General features: G+C 40.6%; 1 protein-coding gene across 3 annotated transcripts in view; it reads left to right on the forward strand.

The window, feature by feature from the left end:
• Positions 1-22,164, forward strand: part of GPR160 (G protein-coupled receptor 160) — a 36,243-nt gene extending 14,079 nt beyond the window's left edge. For 2 of the 3 annotated variants that reach the window (XM_032225288.1, XM_032225289.1), the window contains exon 3: positions 20,879-22,164. In XM_032225288.1, coding sequence (XP_032081179.1) covers positions 20,879-21,939 — 1,061 coding nt within the window. In that variant the 3' untranslated portion in view covers positions 21,940-22,164. Of the gene's footprint in view, positions 1-5,008; positions 5,313-20,878 lie in introns of those variants that run through there. The other variant, XM_032225290.1, reaches the window with a different exon arrangement.
• The last annotated feature ends 1,403 nt before the right edge of the window (positions 22,165-23,567 follow it).

Below are 23,567 nucleotides of genomic sequence, written 5' to 3' on the forward strand. Positions count from 1 at the left end.
TCCCTGAGGGGACTCAGGGCGGCTTACATAAAATGAGGGGAAGGGATATACAAACAATAACACATACAAAACATAAAGTAAAATAATAAGCAACATTCATTCATCATTCGGGTGGGGGCAGTTATCTTTGTCCCCAGGCCTGACGGGCTAGCCAGGTCTTAAGGGCTGTGCGGAAGGCCTGGACGGTGGTGAGGGTACGAATCTCCACGGGGAGATCGTTCCAAAGGGTCGGAGCTACTACTGAAAAGGCTCTCCTCCTTGTAGTTGCCAGCCGGCACTGACTGGCAGATGGAACTCGGAGGAGGCCTAATCTATGAGATCTAATTGGTCGCAGGGAGGTAATTGGCAGAAGGCGGTCTCTCAAGTACGCAGACCCACTACCATGAAGGGCTTTATGAGTGACAAGTAGCACCTTGAAGCGCACCCGGAGATCAACAGGTAGCCAGCGCAGCTCGCGGAGGATAGGTGTTATGTGGGTGAACCGAGTTGGCAACGAACTCTGCAAATTCCTTTTAAAAAAATCAAAAGAAATAATGTGGTAGATAAACACAGGGGGATCAAATAAGAAAGAGATCAAATCTCTTTCTTATTTAAGAGATTGTGAACGAGGGAAGGCCAGATGTGGCCAACACATTTTCTCCTCTAAGCTGGAGCACAGAACGAAGCCTCATCCTCCTACCAACACCCATTTCAGTTGAGCAAAGAATAACCAAACCAAACAATTATATTTCCATGTGAGGTAAAAAGCCATAAACCTCTCCCTCATTCCTGACAGAAAAAGAAGATATAATAAACAACTAGTCAAAATAAATAAACCGCTCACCCAGGCTACCCAAAACCTAACCGTATGGAATTCTGGGCCTATTTATTTATCATTCCCAAGTTGTTCCTACTCTGTTTCCAACAACTCAGAACTAATAACTGTATGGTCTCCCTTGAAACCAGCTCTCCTGTTAGAGTCTGTACAAGCAGATCTGTGAATAATGAAGGGATTTACCACTGATGAAGGTCATTATATGTGTCCCAGGATAATGTTGCAGGATCTGGGTTGGTCACTGGGGCCAGAGGTTTAGTTTTCCAAGCTGAGGGGCACATGGCATGGATTTTTTATGTAACTACTAACGTAGTTAGTTACATAGGGGAAACTGTGGCTCAGTGGCTACGATGCTGAGCTTGTTGATCAGAAGATCGGCAGTTTGGCGGTTCGAATCCCTAGTGCCGTGTTAAGAGACTGAGCTCCCGTTACTTGCCCCAGCTTCTGCCAACCTAGCAGTTCGAAAGCATGTAAAAAATGCAAGTAGAAAAATAGGAACCACTTTGGTGGGAAGGTAACAGCATTCCGTGCACTTTCGCTGTTTAGTCATGCCAGCCATATGACCAGGGAGACGTCTTCGGACAGCGCTGGCTCTTCGGCTTAGAAACGGAGATGAGCGCCCCCCCCCCTAGAGTCAGGAACGACTAGCATATATGTGCAAGGGGAACTTTTACCTTTAACTCACATAGTTACTTTGCATTTTAATATTATTTATTTTATCTCCTTTAAAATATTCACGTTTATTGGCTTTTAACATTCCTAAGCAGATAAACAGGCTGGAGCTCCAGATAAGAAAAAAGTTGTTAGTACAAATTGGTCTGGTTTATTTCTTTTGTGAACTCCAAATAGCCTTTTTCCTTACAAGTTATATCCCTTCTGATCTTCAACCTCCTTTTAATGAACATGCAAATAAGTAACATCATTGACTACATATAAGTGATTTTCCTATGCAAAGGGGAGGTTACTTTTATCCTGACCTATAAACTTTCCTCTCACATTTTATTTCCTCTCACATTTTCTTTGTGCTGTTAACTATAAAAAGGAATGAAACATGGATCTTGAAGTTCTTTCTCTCCTTTTTTATTGAGATGTTGAAAGAAATGCCTTCTGGGTTCAGCTCTAAGTGGGGGAAAAGAGACTGGAGACATGGAGGCTGCTTGGAAAGATGGTTTATTGGTGGACAGGACCACATGGCTTGAGCCCTGAACAGAAAAGGTGATCACATGCTTCAATGTTGGTGGAGAAGAGAGAAGGAAGGACTGAGATGCTGAGTCCCTGGTTTTATGCCCTCTCTGGCCTTTGATCGTGAGCTTGTATTCTGATTGGTTGTCAGACTCCCATGGGGCAACTCTCTAGGTTGCGTTTTGAATCCAGGTTTGGTTGAGTTCTCAGATGCCATGTGGTGAGTTGGGTAAAGGGCCAATATTATCATGCCTTAATCCCATCCCACTGGAGCTGAAGTGGAGAACTCTTTATTATGTAAAGGGACTAGCTTGGCCTTCTTAATGGCCCATTGACAAAATGTGGGGGAGGCAGGAAGCTGCAGGAAGTTTCTCTTTAAAACATTTCTCCTTTTCACATCCAGGGAAATATAATATTCTGCCTTTTCAATATTTCCTAGGATATTTCATTTTTCTGGGAGAGGACTGGGTGATACCTTTCCACAATGACATCCCGCTTTATCAGGGTACCCTAAAAACCTGTTTTTAAATGATCATCCGACTCAGTTGCTTATTGGGAAGGTAAACTGAGGCAGAACCTAAGGCCAGATTTGGCTTTCAGAGCTTTTGAACTCATGCTGGAGCCCATCTTCAGGAAACTTCTCTCTAACAGAGTGGTTTTACCACTGTTTTTGACTGGGTTTCATTTATTTCGCCTTCCTAGTGGTCTCTCCTCCAAGGAGTAACCACATTTGGCCTAGTTTAGTTTGGGTTGCCCCCTGCTGACAGACAGGCCCATGGGAAGGAGCCAGGAGGGCCACTTCAGGTGATTTCTGGAGGGAAGATGGTAGGTTAGAGAGCACGCCAAGATCGAGAAAGCTGCTTCCTTTTAAAAAAATGAGGCAATCCATGGATTACTGCAACTGGACTCAGCAGCACAGGGTTACTACTAAGCAGGTGGCTTCATATCAAACAGCAACTCCTGGTTACATTGTGAGTCCTTGGTGCTCTGGGAATTGGGTGTTTTGCTTTCAGACGTTTCATAACCCGAGTTAGGCTCTAATGCAGTGTTTCTCAACCTTGGCAACTTGAAGATGTCTGGACTTCAACTCCCAGAATTCCCCAGCCAGCATTCAAGTTGCCAAGGTTGAGAAACACTGCTCTAATGTTACCCAGTTGAGTCACAAGACTTCTGCAAGCAAAGCACCAAGGACTCCAGTTCAACCCTGCACTATGAGACTCACTTCTATTGGAACTCCTGGAACTAAGGTAAAGGTAAAGGTTCCCCTTGCACATATGTGCTAGTTGTTCCCGACTCTAGGGGGCGGTGCTCATCTCTGTTTCAAAGGCGAAGAGCCAGTGCTGTCCGAAGACATGGCCGTGTTCATGTGGCTGGCATGACTAAACACCGAAGGGGCAATGGACGCTGTTACCTTCCTACAAAGGTGGCTCCTATTTTTCTGCTTGCATTTTTTTTAAACGTGCTTTCGAACTGCTAGGTTGGCTGAAGCTGGGACAAGTAACGGGAGCTCACTCCGTTATGCAGCGCTAGGGATTCAAACCGCCAAACTTTCTAATCGACAGTGTCTTTGCCACGGAGCCACTGCGTCCCTGTATAGCCATATCATCAGTTATATGGGTATGGTTAAGTAAAATCATGTGGTTCAATAAAGTCAGATAACCCTGTTGAAAGAAATGTCCTTTTGGGTTCAGCTCCAAGTGGGGAAAAAGACACTGGAGACATGGAGGCTGCTTGGAAAGATGGTTTATTGTTGGACAGGGCCATGTGGCTTGAGCCCTGAACAGAAAAGGAGATCACATGTTTCAATGTTGATGGAGAAGAAGACAAAGGCTGAGGAAGGGGCTTGCTAGGCTTTTTATACCCTGTTTAGTCCCACCTCTCTGTTTCCTGTTCCTGTGTAAGAAATGTATTCTGGGTGGTTGTCAGACTCCCATGGTGCCATGCAGGGGGCTACTCTCTAGGCTGTTTTGAATCCATAGATGAGTTCTCAGATGCCATGTGGAGAGTTGAGTAAAAGGCCAATCATGCCTTTCTGTAGCTGCTGCTGAAGTCTTTATTATGTAAAGTGGGCTAGCCTGGCTAGTCTTAATGGGCCTATTGACAAAGTGGGGGTGGGCAAGAAGCTACAGGCAACTATTCTGTCTTTTAAAACATGCTTCTTTTCACATCCAGAGAAATATTCTGCCTTTTCAATATTTCCTAGGATATTTCATTTTTCTGGGAAAGGGCTGGATGATAACTTCCCACAACCCTATATAGCCGAAGAAGCTTCTTGGATGAGAAACAAAAGGTCTTTTTCAGGAGGCAACTGGACTTTTCTCTTTTTTTCTTTGAAGGCATTTCGCTTCTCATCCAAGAAGCTTCTTCAGCTCTGACTGGATAGTCTGGAAGGATTTATATTCCTTGCAGACAGCTGGTCATTTGCATCCTTTTAGAGGAAAGCACTTGGAGGACTTGGAGGTTTATCTCTGTCCTCAGGGTCACACGAGCAGTGCTTCTAGTTCATGTAGTCTGCAATTTTTCCTCTGGAAACCCATCCCTACTGCCCACACCATTCAAAGGGTGTTCATCCCAAATTGTATAGCTAAAAATCTGCAGAGATCCTTAGTCATCCAGGTCATGGTTGTCCCAAAGGTGCTTTTTCAGGAGGCAAATGGATTTCCTTGTTTTTTTTTTTCTTCCGAACACGTTTCGCTTCTCATCCAAGAAGCTTCAAAAACAAGAAAGTCCAGTTGCCTCCTGAAAAAGCACCTTTAGGACAACCATGACCTGGATGACTGAGAATCTCCACAGACTGTTATAGCCATAGCTCCAGGACGGCTCCTCCCGCCGTAAAGCGAATCAATGAATGCCGGCGCGGGCAGACGAAAAGGGGCCTGTCTGCTTTCCCACACTACGGCGGGACGGAGCCTTCGCTCGCTTCCCCTCTCCCCCGCCCTTTCGCCGAGCCAGTACTACCAGGCGGAGCCTCTCCCACCGCCGCCCTGGGGTGGCGCCCTGTCGAGATAAGGCAAGCGGCTTCCTTTGGTTGCAAGAGAGGGAGGAGAGGCGGCGGTGATTTGTTTGGGAGACCGGGGCTACGCTACGGGTGCGGGGAGAGGCGGATGCCTCTGAGCTCCTGCAGAGCGCCTTTGGCTTTTCTCCGAGCGGCTGCCTGGAACTACGTAAGGTCCCGTCGTTCCCCCATCATCCCTTAATCCAGGTCTGAGTTAGCTGCGCGCAACAGATGGCGCGGGGAGATGCCCTATTTGTTCCCCGCCTGTTCTTTTTGTAAGCGCCTTGTCTTGCCTCCCGATTGAACTCGGCTTAAGGACAGGTGAGTTTCCACTTCGTGCGGTTTCATTCCTCTTTGCAGCAGGGAGAAATGTAGCCGCCCGACTTTGGAAGGAGAGAGTCTGGTGGACGCTTACAGGTTAGTAAGGGCAACCACTTGAGCAATCCTACCGGCGCCCGAGAGATCCCAAACACAGAAGAAGCAACAACAATCGGGAAGGATCCGGTAAACCCCTTTTCCAGTTGCACTAATACGGCTCTCCTACCACACCTAGGTGTAACTTGGATGAGATATATGACAATCAAATGTGGCCGTTGTCTTTGCTATTGTTGTTGTTGTTTACTTTATTCATTAAACATGAAACTCAGTCAACTGAGTTTCATGTTTAATGAATAAAGTATATTATTGTTGTTATTGTTTGATGATGATGATGATCTTTGGTTAGATTCACAGCCTTTGGGGCTGGTTGGTAGCTCAACAGCTCGAGTCCTAACCAAGGACCTAGGAACTGTTAAGGTAATGTCGGAGGATATAAGCTGTCTCAAGTAGGGTGGCTTTTTGTAGAGTCAGAATGTTCAAGTCAGGTAAATTTAGAATTTTCAAATAGCGAGGTAGCCCTTTAGGTATTGCTCCAAGGGCTCCAATTACAATTGGGACAACACATGATTTCTTTTTCCACAGTCACTCAACCTCAATTTGCAAGTCCCTGTATTTTGTGATTTTTTTTCTTGCTGTTTATCTTCAAATCATGCATCACCAGGTATACTTTTTTCATACTTTTTTCTTTTCAACTATTGTTATGACAGGTGTGTTGTAGGCCAAGTGCCTGTCAGTCTGAATTCTGAAGTCCCACAAGATCTTGCCTTTCTCATTCTCTAAAACCTTCTCAACCTGATGGTCCTAGTCGTTTTTGCTGTACTCCAAACTTTGGGCAAAATTTCCAGTGAATAATCTTAGCAACGCAGTCATGGTGTTGTAGATAGTCAGTTTGTGAAATTTGGCCACTGACAAAGTGGTTGACTGTCTAATCTTTCTCATTACAGAGGCGACATTTCCTGTTGGAGGTAATATGTTGAATTTTTGCCTTCATTAAGTTTGTGGCTACGGCTTGTTCTTGAGCTGCCAAAATAAAGTCTTCTGGTTTTGTTTCCCCCCCCAGTACTCCTGATCTTAACCAGTTCCAAGTTAGTTTTTGGTCAGCTTTGCCTTCAATACTTTTCAAGTATTGGCCATGCATAGCTTTGCTTTTCCAATTTTCAGCTCGCTTCTCAATTACTTCTTTTTTATATTCAGCTTTTAACTTGTTGTCTTCAAAAGACGTCCTTTATTTACTTCCTTAATCATTGGTTCTTCACTTTTCTGGATGTAATCATTCAAGCTGTGTCTTTCTTCTTCCACAGTCTGCTTTACTTGTAGGAGTCCTCGACCACCCTCTGCTCTTGGTAGATACAATCGGTCAACATCACTTTTAGGGTGCAAAGCATGATTCATTGTCATAAGTTGTTGTTGTTATTATTATTAATTTATTTTATTCATTAAATGTGAAACTCAGTCAACTGAGTTTCATGTTTAATGAATAAAGTGTATTATTGTTGTTATTGTTGTTATTATTATGTGGTTAATCTTTGGTGAGATTCACAGCCTTTGGGGCTGGTTGGTAGCTCAACAGCTCGAGTCCTAACCAAGGACTTAGGAACTATTAAGGTAACGTTGGAGAATATAAGTTGTTCCAAGTAGGGTGGTTTTTTGTAGAATCAGAATGTTAAAGTCTGATAAATTTAGAATTTCCAAATAGCGAGGTAGACCTTTAGGTATTGCTCCAAGGGCTCCAATTACAATCGGGACAACACACGATTTCTTTTTCCACAGTTGCTCAACTTCAATTATTATTATTTATTCATTAAACATGATGAAGTTGGCATGAAACTCAGCCAACTGAACATTCAAAAATGCATTACAAATACCAGTGACTGGTGTTAATGGATGATACGGTTTGCTGCCAGTGTCCTAGGTATGAACCAAGTACCTTCTTAAAATATAAGATGTTCCGAGTAGTGCAGTTTTTTGCAGTTCCGCTGGTGTTATTGCGGGAAGCTGCAATTTGTTGATGTATCTTGTAAAATTCTTGGTGCCAAGTGCTCCGATGACAATGGGTATCACTGTTACATGCTTCATCCATAGCCATGTAGTTTCGATGGCCAGGTCGCAATATTTCATTATTTTTTCTAATTCTTTTTCTTCGACTCTGGCATCTCCAGGAACAGCGATATCAATAAACTGTACACTTTGCCCTCTACAACCGTGATATCTGGCGTGTTGTGCTCCAAATGACGATCCGTTTGTATTCCAAAGTCCCACAAGATCTTCACCTTTCATTTTCGATTACTTTTTTCCACTTTATGTTCCCGTGACTTTCTGGATACAGGTAAATCATATTTTTACATAATGACCAGTGGATTAATTTAGCAACTTGGTCATGTCTAGCTTTGTAATCAGTTTGTGCAGTTTTGCTGCATTCACATATTAAATGGGAAACAGTTTCGACTTTGTTATTGCAAAGTCGACAGTTGGGTTGTCAGTGGATTTTTGAATCTTCGCTTTCATGGCATTAGTTTGTAGTGCTTGTTCTTGAGCAGCCAGTATTAAACCTTCTATTTCTTTCCTGATAGTTCCCATCTTAAGCCATGTCCATGTCAAGTTGTCATCACATTTCCCTTCAATGTTTTTCAAATGCTGTCCATGCAAAGCTTTGGTTTTCCATCTATTTAATTTGTCATCCAGCTGTTTCTCCTTATATTCCGCCTTTGTTTCTGTTGTTTTTATGCTGTTCTCCGTTTTCACAGCCTGCAGCAATTTTTCTGTACTTTGGTTCACATAATCATTCAAACTTTGTTTTTCTTCTTCTACAGTTTGAGGGATTTGCAATAGCCCCCTGCTCCTTATTTTTCTTGGCAGGTACAACCTGTCGATGTCACTTCGTGGTGTAAAGCGTGCTACATATTCAAAAGTTTGCGTGTTTTCTGGTCCACGTTTTCCAGTTCAGCCAGAGTCCAGTTGATGATTCCAGCTGAGTAGCGTATCACTGGGACTGCCCATGTATTAATGACTTTAATTATGTTTCCAGCATTCAGCTTTGATTTTAATATTTTGGGGACCCTCCTGATGTATTCCTTTTGCATTGACTCTTTGACTTTTCCATTCAAGATGTTATCTGCTTCCAATATGCCTAGGTAATTGTAAACATCATCCTTTGCTAATGCTTTCACTATATTTCCATTTCCCAGTTCTATTCCTTCTGTTTTTTTTCCATTTTTCCTCGCCGCAGGGATAATATAGCACATTTTTCAAGCCCAAAGTTTCATTTTGATGTCACTGCTGAACAGTTGAACTGTGTTGAGTATTGATTTAAGTTCAGTGGGGCTTTTCGCACACATTTTTAAGTCACCTATAGTAGATGGTTTATCTTGCCATGTTGGCTTGCGATTTGGTATCCCAGTTTTATGTTTCGTAGGATGATGATGATGATTATCAGTATTATCAGTATTATCAGTATTATTAGTATTATTAGTATTAGTATTATTAGTATTATTATTAGTTTATTATTTAAACATGAAACTTAAGTCAACTGAGTTTCATGCTTAATGAATAAAGTATATTGTTGTTATTGTTTTGTTGTTATTATTTACCCAGGCTGCCGTGCCTTTTTATCTGAGAACCTACTTGGTCCAATGAATCCTATTTTGGTTTTCAAAATTAGCTAGGATCGCTCAATGCTGCCCCTTAGCTGTTGCTATCATGATTTAGGAAGACGGTGGCAGGGTTTATTGAATGGACAAAATATTATGGCTTGACTGGAAGTTATGCTTTTTGTCTGATTTGCACTATTTCAGATAAATGATGCAAGTCTTATGTATTTTTTTTAAAAGATATCATCTATGTGTAGAAAATAGCGCTGTTGAAAGCAAGACCGGGATCTTTTCCTTTGAGATCTAATTTCTTAGATCTGGAAAATTATTTTGCACAAATAATCATTGTAAATCATACTAGCTCTCATCTACAAATCGATTGCACTGCTTTCAGATACAAGTTGACCACCTATTGACCATGATTCTATTGCAAATAGTGTGTCGAATGTAGAAACAGTGTGAATAATTTTGGTTAATAATGGTGTCAGCTGTAGTATCACTTTGAAAAAAATCTTGCTTTTCTTATTCAAATAAGACTGTGTTTATACAACACTAGGCACTCAATTATAAACCAGTCAAATGCATCATAGCCTACTGTAGCATCCGTCCAAATCCAGCCCAGCTCATTAGTTTACAATTCACTGTGTTGTGCAAACCATTGTGCAAACAATGTGGCTGACTGAATAAACCATGGTTTTGGTTAACACTACTACTGCTACTACTATTTGCAATCATAGGTTTTAGCGAAATACATATAAAATTATAGCGACTGCATGGGGATGCTGCAACAGTCGTAAGTGTGAAAAAAGGTCATAAGTCCCTTTTTTTCTGTGCCGTTGTAACTTCCAACTTGAACACCTGACTGTGAGGATACGGTAACAATCATAAATATAAAAAATAGTCATAAGTCAGGGTTTTTCCCCAATGCTGTTGAATGGTCACTAAACAGTCACTGTTGTAAGTCGAGGACTACCTGTATAGGCAAATCTTGAAGATGAAGCCTGCACAGCCCAATTTATAGCAACACATTTTTAACAGGAGGTGATGATGCATTCGTTCCTTTATTAGAAAGGAGAAGTCCACTGTGATGGAAAAATCACTTGTTACCTAGATAACAAATACAAATCGCTAAACACAGTGTTAGCTACAGTGGTAGCAGTAATTGTCTGCCACTGCAATTCACACCTTTTCTTTGTCTGAGCTGGCATTGGATACATCTGGGAATTTCTTTGCCTTACACAAGGGGACGCTGAAAATAATACACATCTCTTGTTAACTTTCACGGTTAGCTGCACTCTACCTATGCTCACATTTCCTCGATATGACCCTTTTCTAAACTGCATGTGTTGGGAATTTAAATAGAAGTATTGAAGCACCAGGGATTTAATAAAAGTTCATTTGAGGAAAGAACACCTGGCTTTTGCTATTTCCTTAATGGTCATCTTGCTTTGTTGATTTAAATAAAGCATCTGAATTTAAACAGGCGCCCCCGAGCCTGCCTATTTACAATCATTTAATATTCCTCAGGATGTAAGATGTGCTCATGTGAGATCAGAAGTTAAAAAATTTCCCTATGCTTGGCTAACATCACTCAACATGTTTTTAGCTGGTTATTGGATTAAACATTTCTGGGTTTGGATAATAGCAATACAGCAATAGCACTTATTAGCAATATCACAATAGGACGTAGACTTATATATTGCTTCATAGTGCTTTACAATACTTTCTGAGTAGCATACAATGTCAGCATATTGCCCATAACAATCTGGATGCTCATTTTACCGACCTCGCAAGACTGGAAGGCTGAGTCAATGTTGAGCCTATCAGGATCGAACTCCAGATTGTGGGCAGAGTTAGCCTGCAGTTCTGTATTCTAATCACTACGCCACCGTGGCTCTAGGGCAATATATTCAGTCAAAGGTAACCAAATGAGCTAGATACCAACGGCAAACTTAACCATAAAAACCTAGCCAAGATTAATACCAAACAGTTTGTTGCATGAATGGATTTGCTGTATCCTTATGTGATCTGGCTAAGTGCTTTTGTAGCAGTGGTTGTCTTGATGCCAAGGAAGGATGCCAAGTCATCCTTCACATCTGGCGACTGCTAGCCAAGTCAGTACAGCTCCTTTGACAAGGGTTTTTGAATGTGGTTTGCCATTGCCATGTTCTTAGGGCTGAGAGACAGTGACTGGTCCAAAGTCATCCAGATGGCTTTGTGCCTAACGTTGGGCTCGAACTCCTGGTCCCTCAGTTTCTAGCCTGGTATCTTAATAGCAATAGCAATAGCATTTAGACTTATATACTGCTTCACAGTGCTTCACAGCCTTCTCTTAAACCATTTACAGCATCGGCATATTGTCCCCAAAAATTTGGGTCCTCATTTTATCATTATATACACTAGACCAGCTGTCTATAATCTTTCAGTGACTAATGCTAAAGAGCAGTTTCTCAACTTACCAGTAGCTTTTAGAATGAAAGAAAATAGTTACAAAATTAAGAAAAACAAGGCTGAGATATAAAATTAACTCTTTTTAGCACCCACTTCGCATCCTCACATTTATTACTGTTGCATCATATTCTTCCAGCCAATAATCCACTTGCAAATTAGATCGTTAATGTTTAATATTGTATTTGCAAAACTCTTGCATATCCTCCTACTTTTTAGATATATATTATTAGATATATATTTTAAGTGTGGCATATGATAAAAACGTAGGTGGGTATAATTCTTTATATAGGAAGAATTAAAGCAATTAAGTAAAGGTAAAAGTTTCCCCTCTCCAGTTGTTTTAGAGATGCTCATTTCTGTTTCTTGGGCAAAGGAGCCAGCATTGTCTGAAGTCATTTTCCATGGTCATATTGTTGCAGAAAATGACAGGCTTTAGACTTCTCAGGATACAGGAAAAGTTTATTTGGCAGCCAGGTTCAGAAAGCTAGCCCATGGCTAGCATTGCAAGTTCTGAACAACCTTCATAATCGAAGCATGCATTCTTATACATTCTCAAAGGCAGCGTAAGACAGAAACACTTTCTAACTTTCTGAACCTGGCTGCCAAATAAACCTTTCCTGTATCCTGAGAAGTCTAAAGCATGTCATTTTCTGCAACCGTACAGCACATTCACATCATATTTCAGTAAAAAGGAACACAGGTAAAATACAAAACATAGAACATAAACTCTGACATCTTAACAGGAAGATTACAAATGTATAAGTTGCAAATATTTATTTTTTATTTGTTGCAGCCAGAAAATATGGCAAAATCTACATTGTATGAGGTTACGACAATGATAGCAGAATAAGATAGGAGTTTAGTTTTGCAAAACACAACAGTTTTGTGTGGGAAAAACAAATGTAAAACCCCAATAATCAGATTGACTCATATCTCTGCTTTTATAACTTAACTTAACTCATTCCTTATTGGTTACCTTGTGGAGAAAGCCTTATAAGGAGATGGGGTCTTACTTCTCCTTTTGTCATAGATACTGAGTACGTGTCTCTAAACAAACTTTAGCTGACCCTTGTGGTCTTGTGAGACTATTGAACTCTGCAGTTAGGCACTTGCTTCCTGTTCTTTTGCAAGCTGCAACTCTGACTATGTGGCTTTTTAATATAGAAGTAAAGGTGCCCCGAGAGGCTGTCCAGCCTGACCCAGTAGGTTTCACACTTAATGTCCAAATCTTACTTTACGTCCTACTTTAATATGAGCAGCATACCTATATGCTAAGGCACACAAAACGCTGTTACCTTCCCGCTAAAGTGGTACCTATTATCTACTTGCATTTGCATGCTTTTGAACCAATGAGCTGGGGTGAGTAAAGGGAGTTTACCCCGTCACGCAGTGCTCAGTTCTCAAACATGGATTGTTAGCTTTCCAGCTAACAAGCTCAGCATCTTTAACCACTGATCCATTGCACAACTTATAGTAATTAGTCTCTGAATAAGAAAACAATGGTCTCAATGGTCATGGAATAATTTAGTTCAGACTTCCCTATTAAAATGTAAAATCAAATTGCCTTCTTGTACTGGTAGTTCTTTCTATGCTTTCACATACATGGAAGATGCATCTGAACAAAAATAGTAGAATTGATATTGAAATCATCTAAAGTTGAGGGGATTCCATTTTGCCACCTGACCAGCAAAGTCAATGGAGAAGCCAGATTGACTTAACCAACTTAACAACTGCCATGATTTACTTAACAAATGTGGGAAGAAAAGTCATAAGATAGAGCAAAACTCACTTAAGAAATTTCTCACTTAGTAACATAAATTTTGTGCTCAATTGTGGTTGTGAGGACTACCTGTGCACGAAAGGCTTGTCATAATTGAAAATCTAATTTTATTTTGTAAATGGGCTATGGTTAATTTTGTTTGTATTTTTCTTATATAGTGTTCCAAATATCTGAAACATAAGAAGTTAAGGGTTAATAGCAGTAATGCATTTAATACCACAGCAGCTTCTACAAAAGAAAAAAAAGAAAAGAAACCAACAAAAAAAAAATAAACCAACAATTTATTTTCTCTTTACTAGTATGGTCAATTCAGTTCCTACAAAAATAGTGGATGTAGTTCTTCCTCAGTATTGTGAAGTCTCTTGTACAGGCATCTGTTTTTTTATTTAGCTTTTGAGGAAATGATTTCTTAAATAAAAATTAATTGTGTTTTAAGCAAGGAAGTATTTGCTGGAATATAAGAACTGAGAGCTTCAATCTGCTCAGGAAGCTCTTTAAGAACCAGTTTGTAGTTTCTAATTTTTGGCTTTTTTTAAAAAAATCTGTTTACGTAACTGTGTCTGCCTTTTTACAATCAAGATGAAATTAATCCAGATTTTATTGGATCATTGTGACATTAGCAGGCCCAGAATGTTCTTCAGGGGATTATAATTCAGTCTGTCAGAAAAGGATTTCTAAAATTCAAACTTCAAAATTTGAAAGGTGACAGAGAGATAGAATGAACTCTTGTGTTCTTTGTCTGATTTGGGAGATAACATGCATTGTTCAAATTTCTCCTTCGTAGGAGGTTCAAGAATAGAATAGAATAGAATAGAATAACAGAGTTGGAAGGGACCTTGGAGGTCTTCTATTCCAACCCTCTGCTTAGGCAGAAAATCCCACACCACTTCAGACAAATGGATATCCAACCTCTTCTTTAAAACTTTCGGTGTTGGAACATTCACAATCTCTGGAGGCAAGTTGTTGCACTGATTAATTGTTCTAACGGTCAGGAAATTTCTCCTCAGTTCTAAGTTGCTTCTCTCTTTGATTAGTTTCCACCCATTGCTTCTTGTCCCACCCTCAGGTGCTTTGGAGAATAGCTTGACTCCCTCTTCTTTGTGGCAACCCCTGAGATACTGGACTACTGTTATCATGTCACCCCTAGTCCTTCTTTTCATTAAACTAGAGCCAGTGTTTCCCAAACTTGGCAACTTTAAGACTTGTGGACTTCAACTCCCAGAGTTCTCCAGCCAGAAGAGCTAGCTGGAGAATTCTGGGAGTTGAAGTCCACAAGTCTTAAAGTTGCCAAGTTTGGGAACCCATGAACTAGACTCATGATGGCAAACCTATGGCACGCGTGCCACAGGTGGCACACGGAGACCTCTCTGCCGGCACGCGAGCCTCAGCTGAGCTCCACCAAGCATGTGCCACCGGCCAGCTGATTTTAGGGTCTCTGCAAAACACTATACAGGCCATCAGTATACACCCAACGGGAACAGGAGGTGATTCATAGGAGCATATAGAGGTAAATCCTAGAGAGGCAGGAAATGCATAATTGAACAATGGAGATGAATGCTAGAGAGGAATAAAGCTACATACAAGGCTGACATAACTCTTGTAACAGTGTAGGCATGCACGATGGTAGCGCGGAGGGGATGTGCCCCCCCCTGCTCCTCTTTTTTTGGACCCAGGAAGCTTCAGGGAGGACTGCTGGGCCCAAAATGGGGAGGGGGCCGTGTGCATGCGCAGGGGACTCGGGGGGGTGTGCATATTTGCATTAGTGTGGGCACGCGCTGTTGTGTGCACACCCAAACTTTTGGCACGCGAAGACAAAAAAGTTAGCCATCACTGAACTAGACATACCCAGTTCCTGCAACCGTACTCCATATGTTTTAGCATCCAGCCCCCTAATCAAATTAAATAAATTTTACTATTATAATTTGACTAGTCTTTAGTATAAAAAGTAATACAGAGTGTCCTTGACTTGCAACTTTTTGTTGAAGTTACAAAACTGAAAAAAGTGATGTGATTGTTTTTCACACTTATGACCGTTATAGCATTCCCATCTTCACGTGATCAAAATTTGAATGCTTGGCAACTGGCTCATATTTATGACAGTTGCCGTATCCCGGGGCATGTGTTCTTCTGGCAGGCAAAGTCAGTGGAGAAGCCAGATTCCCTTAACAACCATGTTGCTAACTTAACAACTGTAGTGATTCACTTAACAAGAGGGGCAAGAAAGGTCGTAAAATGAGCGAAATGCATTTAATAACTGTTTCACTTAGCAACAGTACCAAGGGATTTCATGTCCAAAGGGACTGAATTGGCTACAGAGCTGGAGACCTGGGATGGAAAAGGAAAGATTTAAAGGCGAAATAGTTAAAATCATAAAAACGTAGTGTTAACCTAAAAATACATAAAAACAATATCGAGATAGGTCTAACTTAAAGAAGAATAGAGACAGAATAATAGTAAAGTATTGCTTATTTTATTTATCGTACTAAAGTAGGACGTAAAGTGAGATTTGAACATTAAGTGTGAAACTTACTGGGTCAGGCTGGACAGCCTCTCGGGGCACCTTTACTTCTATATTAAAAAGCCACATAGACAGAGTTGCAGCTTGCAAAAGAACAGGAAGCAAGTGCCTAACTGCAGAGTTCAATAGTCTCACAAGACCACAAGGGTCAGCTAAAGTTTGTTTAGAGACACGTACTCAGTACCTATGACAAAAGGAGAAGTAAGACCCCATCTCCTTATAAGGCTTTCTCCTCAAAGTAACCAATAAGAAATGAGTTAAGTGTTTCCGTGTTATGCTGCCTTTGAGAATGTATAAGAACATGTGCTTTGAGGATGAAGGTGGTTCAGAATTTGCAATGTTAGCTATTTCACTAACTTTCTGAACCTGGCTGCCAAATAAACCTTTCCTGTATCCTGAGAAGTCTAAAGCCTGTCATTTTCTGCAACAGTACAGCACATTCACATCATATTTCAGTAAAAAGGAACACAGGTAAAATACAAAACATAGAACATAAACTCTGACATCTTAACAGGAAGATTACCAATGTATAAGTTGCAAATATTTATTTTTTATTTGTTGCAGCCAGAAAATATGGCAAAATCTACATTGTATAAGGTTACGGTAATGATAGCAGAATAAGATAGGAGTTTAGTTTTGCAAAACACAACAGTTTTGCGTGGGGAAAACAAATATAAGTCTTTTTGTGAGGTCTGTACCATTTTCAGAAAAACCCCAATAATCAGATTGACTGATATCTCTGCTTTTATAACTAGCCCATTTCTTGTAGTGGTTTTTTGGGCCTGGAAAATTAAAATCTTCCTTTAAAAATGTGAAAGTCATCTTGAATAAAAAGTAATGATGTAGCTGAGTGCACAGGACTAAGCACTGATCCCAAATATCTGATGATAATTATTTTTGCACTATTTTTGTGGCCACAAATTAAGCAAACAGAATGGTTTTTGTGCTTGGACATTGTAGGTAGAGTCTTTTAAAGCTGAGTCATAACATTTGAAAGGGTAAGAGTGTGGATCAGAATAGGAACAAAAAAAGAGGGTAATAATAAATACACTGATTCCAGAGTAGTAAAATGCAACTCTCTAAGCCATGTATGATGGGGACTAGCTCTTTCTATGGATAAAGGCTGCATTATTCCAGAAATAATGCTGATTTCTGCTGACTGCAGAGTCTGTCTGGATGAATAAATAAGGCTGCATCTATCCAAATGAATGGTTTCTTTCAATATTGGCTGTACTGGTCTATAGGAACTACATCAAAATGTATTTTAGTTGAGGGTGGATTGTGCACTATCATGCCACTTAATTAATAGGCCCAATTAATAGGATCTTTTTTTATGGGAAGATTATAATTCAGTTCCAAATAGCAGATTTGCAACTATGCAAATTACAACAATCCAACCTTGACAATGAAAGAAATTACTTCTTGAGTCAGGCCACTACCTAATCCAGCACCTCTGCATTTGTCCCTAATTTTAGATGTTTGCAAATCATACTGGTTCAGAATATGGACAATCTGTGGGACTGTGCTGGCTGATAACCCTTAACCCAGTGGTGAAATTCAAATGTTTTTACTACCGGTTCTGTGGGTGTGGCTTGGTGGGCGTGGCAGGGGAAGGATACTGCAAAATCTCCATTCCCTCTCCACTCCTGAGGAAAAGGATATTACAAAATCTCCATTCCCACCCCACTCTGAGACCAGTGGTATTTGCCAGTTCTTCTAACTACTCAAAAGTTTCCGCTACCGGTTGTCCAGAACCTGCTGAATTTCACCCCTGCCTTGATCAATATTTCATTCTTCAACATAATGACTAAATTAGTAGGCCAGCAATATAGTGTGGAAATAATATACATAGACTTTAGCAAAGCGTTCGCAAAGTAGACCACAATCTATTTCTTGGTAGCTAGAAAAAAGTGGATAGATAACATCAACACCAGATGGATTCATAACTGGCTTACAATCCGTACCCAATAATTAGTCCTTAATCGGTCTACGTCTATATGGAGGAAAGTAAGCAGTGAGGTACCACAAGGTTCCGTCTTAGGCCGCGTACTCTTCAATATCTTCATAAACGACTTAGATGAAAGAATATAAGGGGAAATTTGCAGATGATATTAAGCTGACAGGAATAGAAGATGGGCTCAAGATCCAGATGGATCTTGACAGTCTTGAACATTGGGCCCTATCTAACAAAATAAAATTCTATGTAGGGAAATGTAAAGTCTTACACTTAGGCAAAGAAAATCAAAAGTACACATACAAATTGGGTGAAACCAGACTTAATAGCAGTAAGTGTGAGAGGATCTTGGAGTCTTAGTGGACAACCAACTAAATATGAGGTATCCATGCGCAGCAGCAGCCAAAAAATCCAATACAATCCTAATCTGTATTAACAGAGGGATACAATCAAGATCAAGTGAGATACTACTACCACTCTATAAAGCCTTAGTAAGACCACACCTAGAATACTGCATCCAGTTTTGGTCACTATAAAAAAGATGTTGAGACTCCAGAAAAAGTGCAGAGGAGAGCAACCAGGATGATTAGGGGACTGGAGACTAAAACATATGAAGAGCGGTTACAGGAACTGGGCATGGATAGTCTAATGACGAGAAGGACCAGGGGAGACATGATAGCAGTGTTCCAATATCTCAGGGGCTGCCATAAAGAAGAAGGGATCAAGCTATTTTCCAAGGCACCCAAAGGCCAGACAAGGAACAATGGATGGAAACTGATCAAGGAGAAATTCAACCTAGAAATAAGGAGAAATTTTCTGACAGAGAGAACAATCAACCAATGGAACAGCTTGCCTTCTGAAGTTGTAGGAGCTTCATCACTGGAGGGTTTCAGGAAGAGATTGGACTGCCATTTGTCGGAGGTCATCCTCACCCATTTTTGTTTTCCCTTCTCTTTTTCCCCCCAAATCCCTCTTTCCTTTACTCCATCTGCATCCTGCCTCCAGCTCTCGTTTTTTGTGGTTTCTGCTAGAAAGAGGAAGGAGAATGTATGTGCTTGTTTGAGAAAGTAGTTTATACAGTGCGTGAGAGGGGTACTTGGCAGATGCATATCAGAGATCACTTGTGTATATAAACAGATGTATTTTACAGGCTATTAATCTTAATTTGCATTTATAAACTCAAGATACTATTTGGTTCTGGTCTGCTCTTTTTGTCTGAGTTTATGTTTTAGCAAGTGTATAATTTTTATATTCTTTTCATGCGAGGTAAAAAGGCGTATTATCCACCAGGCAACTATAAGATATCTTCTCTTGTACCTCTAGGCTCCCTCTCATCTTTATTTTTTTAAATTTTTGTTTAAATTGGAGTGGACCATCAAGCAAAGTGAAGCACTAGCTTGCAATGACACATTGTTGTTTTTGTTTGTTAACGGTGCTGAACCAAGAAGCATTCCAGGAGAGGAGAGGAAAGGAGAACAGGCGAGGAAAGGAAAGGAAAGAAAAAGAAAAATCTGCAGTTCAGAGCTTTGTTTAAGGGAAATATTATTTCTGTTTGTTTCTTTTGTACAATGAGTGTTATCTCCCTTCTTGTATGAGTGAGAAATTCTCTCGTATTATTCATCCTATGAGAAATGAGATTCTTTTTAAAAAAAAAATGTTTAAAAAGGGGGTATAATTTGTTTTAATTGACACATATCCTAAACCTGCCCCTGTCAGGATTAATCTAAACCCAATATATAACCCAACTTTTAATTACATCTTCTCAAGCTCCTTTTTAAAAGTTTGAATCTTGCCTCTAAACCAGTGTTTCTCAACCTTGGCAACTTGAAGATGTCCGGACTTCAACTCCCAGAATTCCCCAGCCAGCGAATGCATTCGCTGGCTGGGGAATTCTGGGAGTTGAAGTCCGGACATCTTCAAGTTGCCAAGGTTGAGAAACACTGCTCCAAACCAAGTTCCCAAAGTTGTGTGCTTATATACATTCATTTATTTGTTGGTTTCATATTTCATACACCCCGTAAATAAGACCCTGTTCCTTACGTTGGGCTCTACAGATTAGTTGGGACTGTTATACCACTTTGCCTACTGTGTATCAATCTGCCTGCCTCAAGTCTGTCTCGGGGATAGGCGGTAGAGTTCCTTGAGTTGATGGTCCTGGAGAACTTTAATCTTCCTTCCTTAGGCGTGGGGTCTGAGGTGGCTTAACTGAGCCATTACGGCAGCCATGGGCCTATCCCAGGTCACCCATCCTCAACACGCAGCAGCCGTCACAAGTCTCATTTGGTTTTACCGTCAAAAACTGGCAGTGTGATCTGGAATTGGTGACAGCTCTCTACGGTTCCTCTGTCATGGTCAGATCAAGCTATGTATCCATGAGATTCCCTGGCACTATTCCTGATGTAGGGAGGCAAGTCCAATTTTCCAGCAACTGATGAATCCAGAAGAGTTCCAGAAATTGCTTCTCAATCCGTATGGCATGCCATTCGGTGGCCTTGTTTAGGGTGATCCGTTGGGGAAGGAGGACTTTCGAGATTTGTCTGCAAGGCCATGCTGAAGAATTTTCACAGCATCTGTTGGACAAAATAGCTCAGATGTGTGCCCAATTAAATGCCAGCATTGGTGTACATCCCGCGGAGATGCCTTGACCATAGTCTTGTCCTGTTATCTGGGAGTAGTTTGAACCTCTTGACGAGCAACTGGGCGATTGCCTTAGGTGCAAAGCCAGCTGTGTGAACCTGGGCCAGTCACTTTTCCTCAGCTCTAGGAAGAAGACATAGGTGCAAACCACCTCTGAAAAATCTTGATAAACGAACTGCAGGCACTTGTCAAGGTAATCACCAGGAGTCAAACAAACGAAAAATCCCAAACCTGATATATTCTATTGTGATCTTGCTTCTATTTATGTTTAATTGTTTTTACTGGTTTATGAACAATATTTTAATTGTTGGCTTTATTACACACTGCCCGGAGTTACATTTGTAGATAGGTGGCAATATAAATTAGGTAGGTAGGTAGGTAGGTAGGTAGAGGGAAGGAGGGAGGGAGGGAGGGAGGGAGAGAGAGAGAGAGAGAGAGATAAGATGATGATAGAGATAGGTAAGTATGTATGAAGACTGGTAAGGTTGAAAGGGAAGGTAGGTAGATAGCTCACTCTTTGGAAAATTCATCTTATTTTTTCAAGAATTTAAGATTAATTAATATATTTTCTTGATGTTTTAGGTATGATCTATTTCTGGAAACAGCTGTCATCACTCCAAATAATCATGGCTGCAATCATCAGTTCTTTATTTTTGAATTTTAAAGATGGTCATGATGTCCTGCCTTCCGAAGCGAATGGAGCCTTGCTGCTTGTCATGTTGGGGAAAGTATCTCTCAATTTTTTTCTGTTGCAAGCCAGAAAAAACAATCATCATCAGAGTTTCATGAGCTATTTCTGCATTTCACTAGCTATCTTTGACTTGCTGCTTCTGGGGATGATGACTCTAATTTTCTGCAATCGGAATATTTTGATTGGAGAGATTAGATTTACCGAGTATCACATCTGTCTTTTGCCTCAGATTATCTCCCTTGTCTATGGAATTTTACATTACCCAGTTTTTTTGATAGCTGGCTTGGATTATTGCTTTACAATAGCCCACACTTCCAACTATAAGAACAAATGCTGGAAAGCACTGTACACAATTGCTGTGATACTCACATGGATTTCTGCCCTTGGTTACATTCTGAATCTTCGGAACAGTTCTTTATGGCTGAATATAAATAACGACAATTATGGGCATCAATGTCCTTTCTACATCAGCAGCCAAACTTACTGGCTCTCACTTGGTATGTTGACCATAATATGCTTGGTTCTTGTTTTCTGTTGGTCAGAAATTCTAAACATGGTGCAGTCCACTAAGCTTATTTCTTTTGAGGGAGACAGTGTTCTGTTATTTCCTTATGAGCTTGAGGGCAGCTCCAGAGGTCATTCAAAATGTCTTTTGGCAAGACTTCTGATCAGCTTCATGGGCACTTGGACACCATTCGTTATACTCCAAATGCTGATTGTGTTACTTAATGCAAAGATTCCTGCCCACATTGAGATGAACGTCCCCTGGCTTTATTTTGTCAACAGCTTCCTTATTGGGATTGCATGTTGGGTGAGAGGCCAAGACATTGTGTTTCCTGAAGATTCTTGGGATGTGGATCCATTTGTCAGCTGGAAATTTTGCTTTATACCTTTCAGCTTTCCAAACACCGAAAAAGCTATAAAACCAGACAGCGAAATCACAATCTGTTAATGAACTACCATAGGATAATATAGACTGGGTTGCAGTCAATGGAGAAGGCTGCAAGTTAAGTTGACGAACTACAGGAGAGGAGGAATATCAAATGAGATATCGGTTGAACATTTTCTCAAATTCTGCTGCGTGTGTAGGAACATGGCTGTATAAAAGAATAGTATGTGTTTTCCAAGTTGAATTTCCAATATTGTTATTTCAAAATAAAGTGTAAGGGAGTTTTTACTGTGTTGCAATTGATTGATGAATTATGTGCCATCAAGTAGTTTTCGATTCCTATCAACCACAAACAGATTTCTTCATGAATCATGTTACTATAATATTTCAACATTAACCAATGATGTGTAGAAAGTTAGCAGCCACCCCTCTCCTTGAAGAATGAAATATTTTAGTAAATATTTAAAAAGGCAGAATATTATAATTCCCTGGATGAGACATTGAGAAACATGCTCTTGGAGACCGAGGGCAACTCCTAATTTCTTAATAGTCCCCAGCAGATATTTGTTGCCTGTTAAGAAAGACTGGGCCAGCCTATCTACAAGACAAAAGGCCTCCAGCTCTCGGGTGATGGGATTAAGACAGGGACATCCAGGACATAATAGGATTAATCCATCTAGCAGCAGAGCTCACCACATGGCACAATCACCTGGGGACATTGCATCACCTAGCGAGCTTCAACCAAATCTGGGACTCAGACAACCTACAAAGTTAGCTATGACCCCTAAAATAGCTAATAGAATACATGTTCTTGCACAGGAACAGGAAGTTCAAGTGCAAAGCCGAAGAAAGGGTATAAATAACCCTCTCTCCCAACTCCATGTGGTCAGCTGCGCCAGGACCATGTGCTTGGTGGTTCTGTTTCACCATTAAACCCTCTTTCCAATCAGCCTCCAGCCTTATGTTTCCAGTGTCTTTTTCCTGACTAGGAACTGAACCAGATGGACATTTTGTCCAACAGATGTAACCCAACAAGTATCAAGTCCTTCTATGAGAATAATTACCTCATAAGGTTGCTGTTGTACAAATAAAAATGGAGATCCCCATATAAAGAAGGAAGGAAAGAAGGAAGGTTAGTAGGTAGGTTTGGGGTGTGCTGTATTTTCACTATATGATGATTTAAATGTACCGTAGAATTTATTTATTCTGAATTTATTAGCCAGCCAACTCTGATGGAGTCTTTCAAAGGGTAAAACTAAATAACAACAAGACAGCAGTTTCTAATTAATTAAAAAAGCAGAACAGGAATCTTCTGATATGCAAATGCATATCAGACATTAATCCATTTTTGCTGCTGCTTGCATTAAAAAGGTACACACTGGCTCAGGAATTCTGGGAGTTGAAGTTCACGGGTCGTAAAGTTGTGCATAGCTGCCTAACTCTGCACCAGATAGACCCATGTTCTGAAATAGCCCAACTACCCATTCACAGATATTCCATGGCTGTGAATTGTTAGACAACTTAATAGGCAGCTAAACATGTCGTTCCAAGCACCCATCTACCCTCACCTAATTCAGCCTACCCATACTACAGGCAATTATATTTGTTCTTCCCACTGGCAGGTGACACTCAGTATGAGGAGAAACTGAGCCAGAGGAATACTCCAAAGCCTTTAAAAAAAAACAACTTGT

Source organism: Thamnophis elegans, chromosome 10 (genome assembly GCF_009769535.1).
Source record: "Thamnophis elegans isolate rThaEle1 chromosome 10, rThaEle1.pri, whole genome shotgun sequence".
NCBI classification, from domain to species: domain Eukaryota; kingdom Metazoa; phylum Chordata; class Lepidosauria; order Squamata; family Colubridae; genus Thamnophis; species Thamnophis elegans.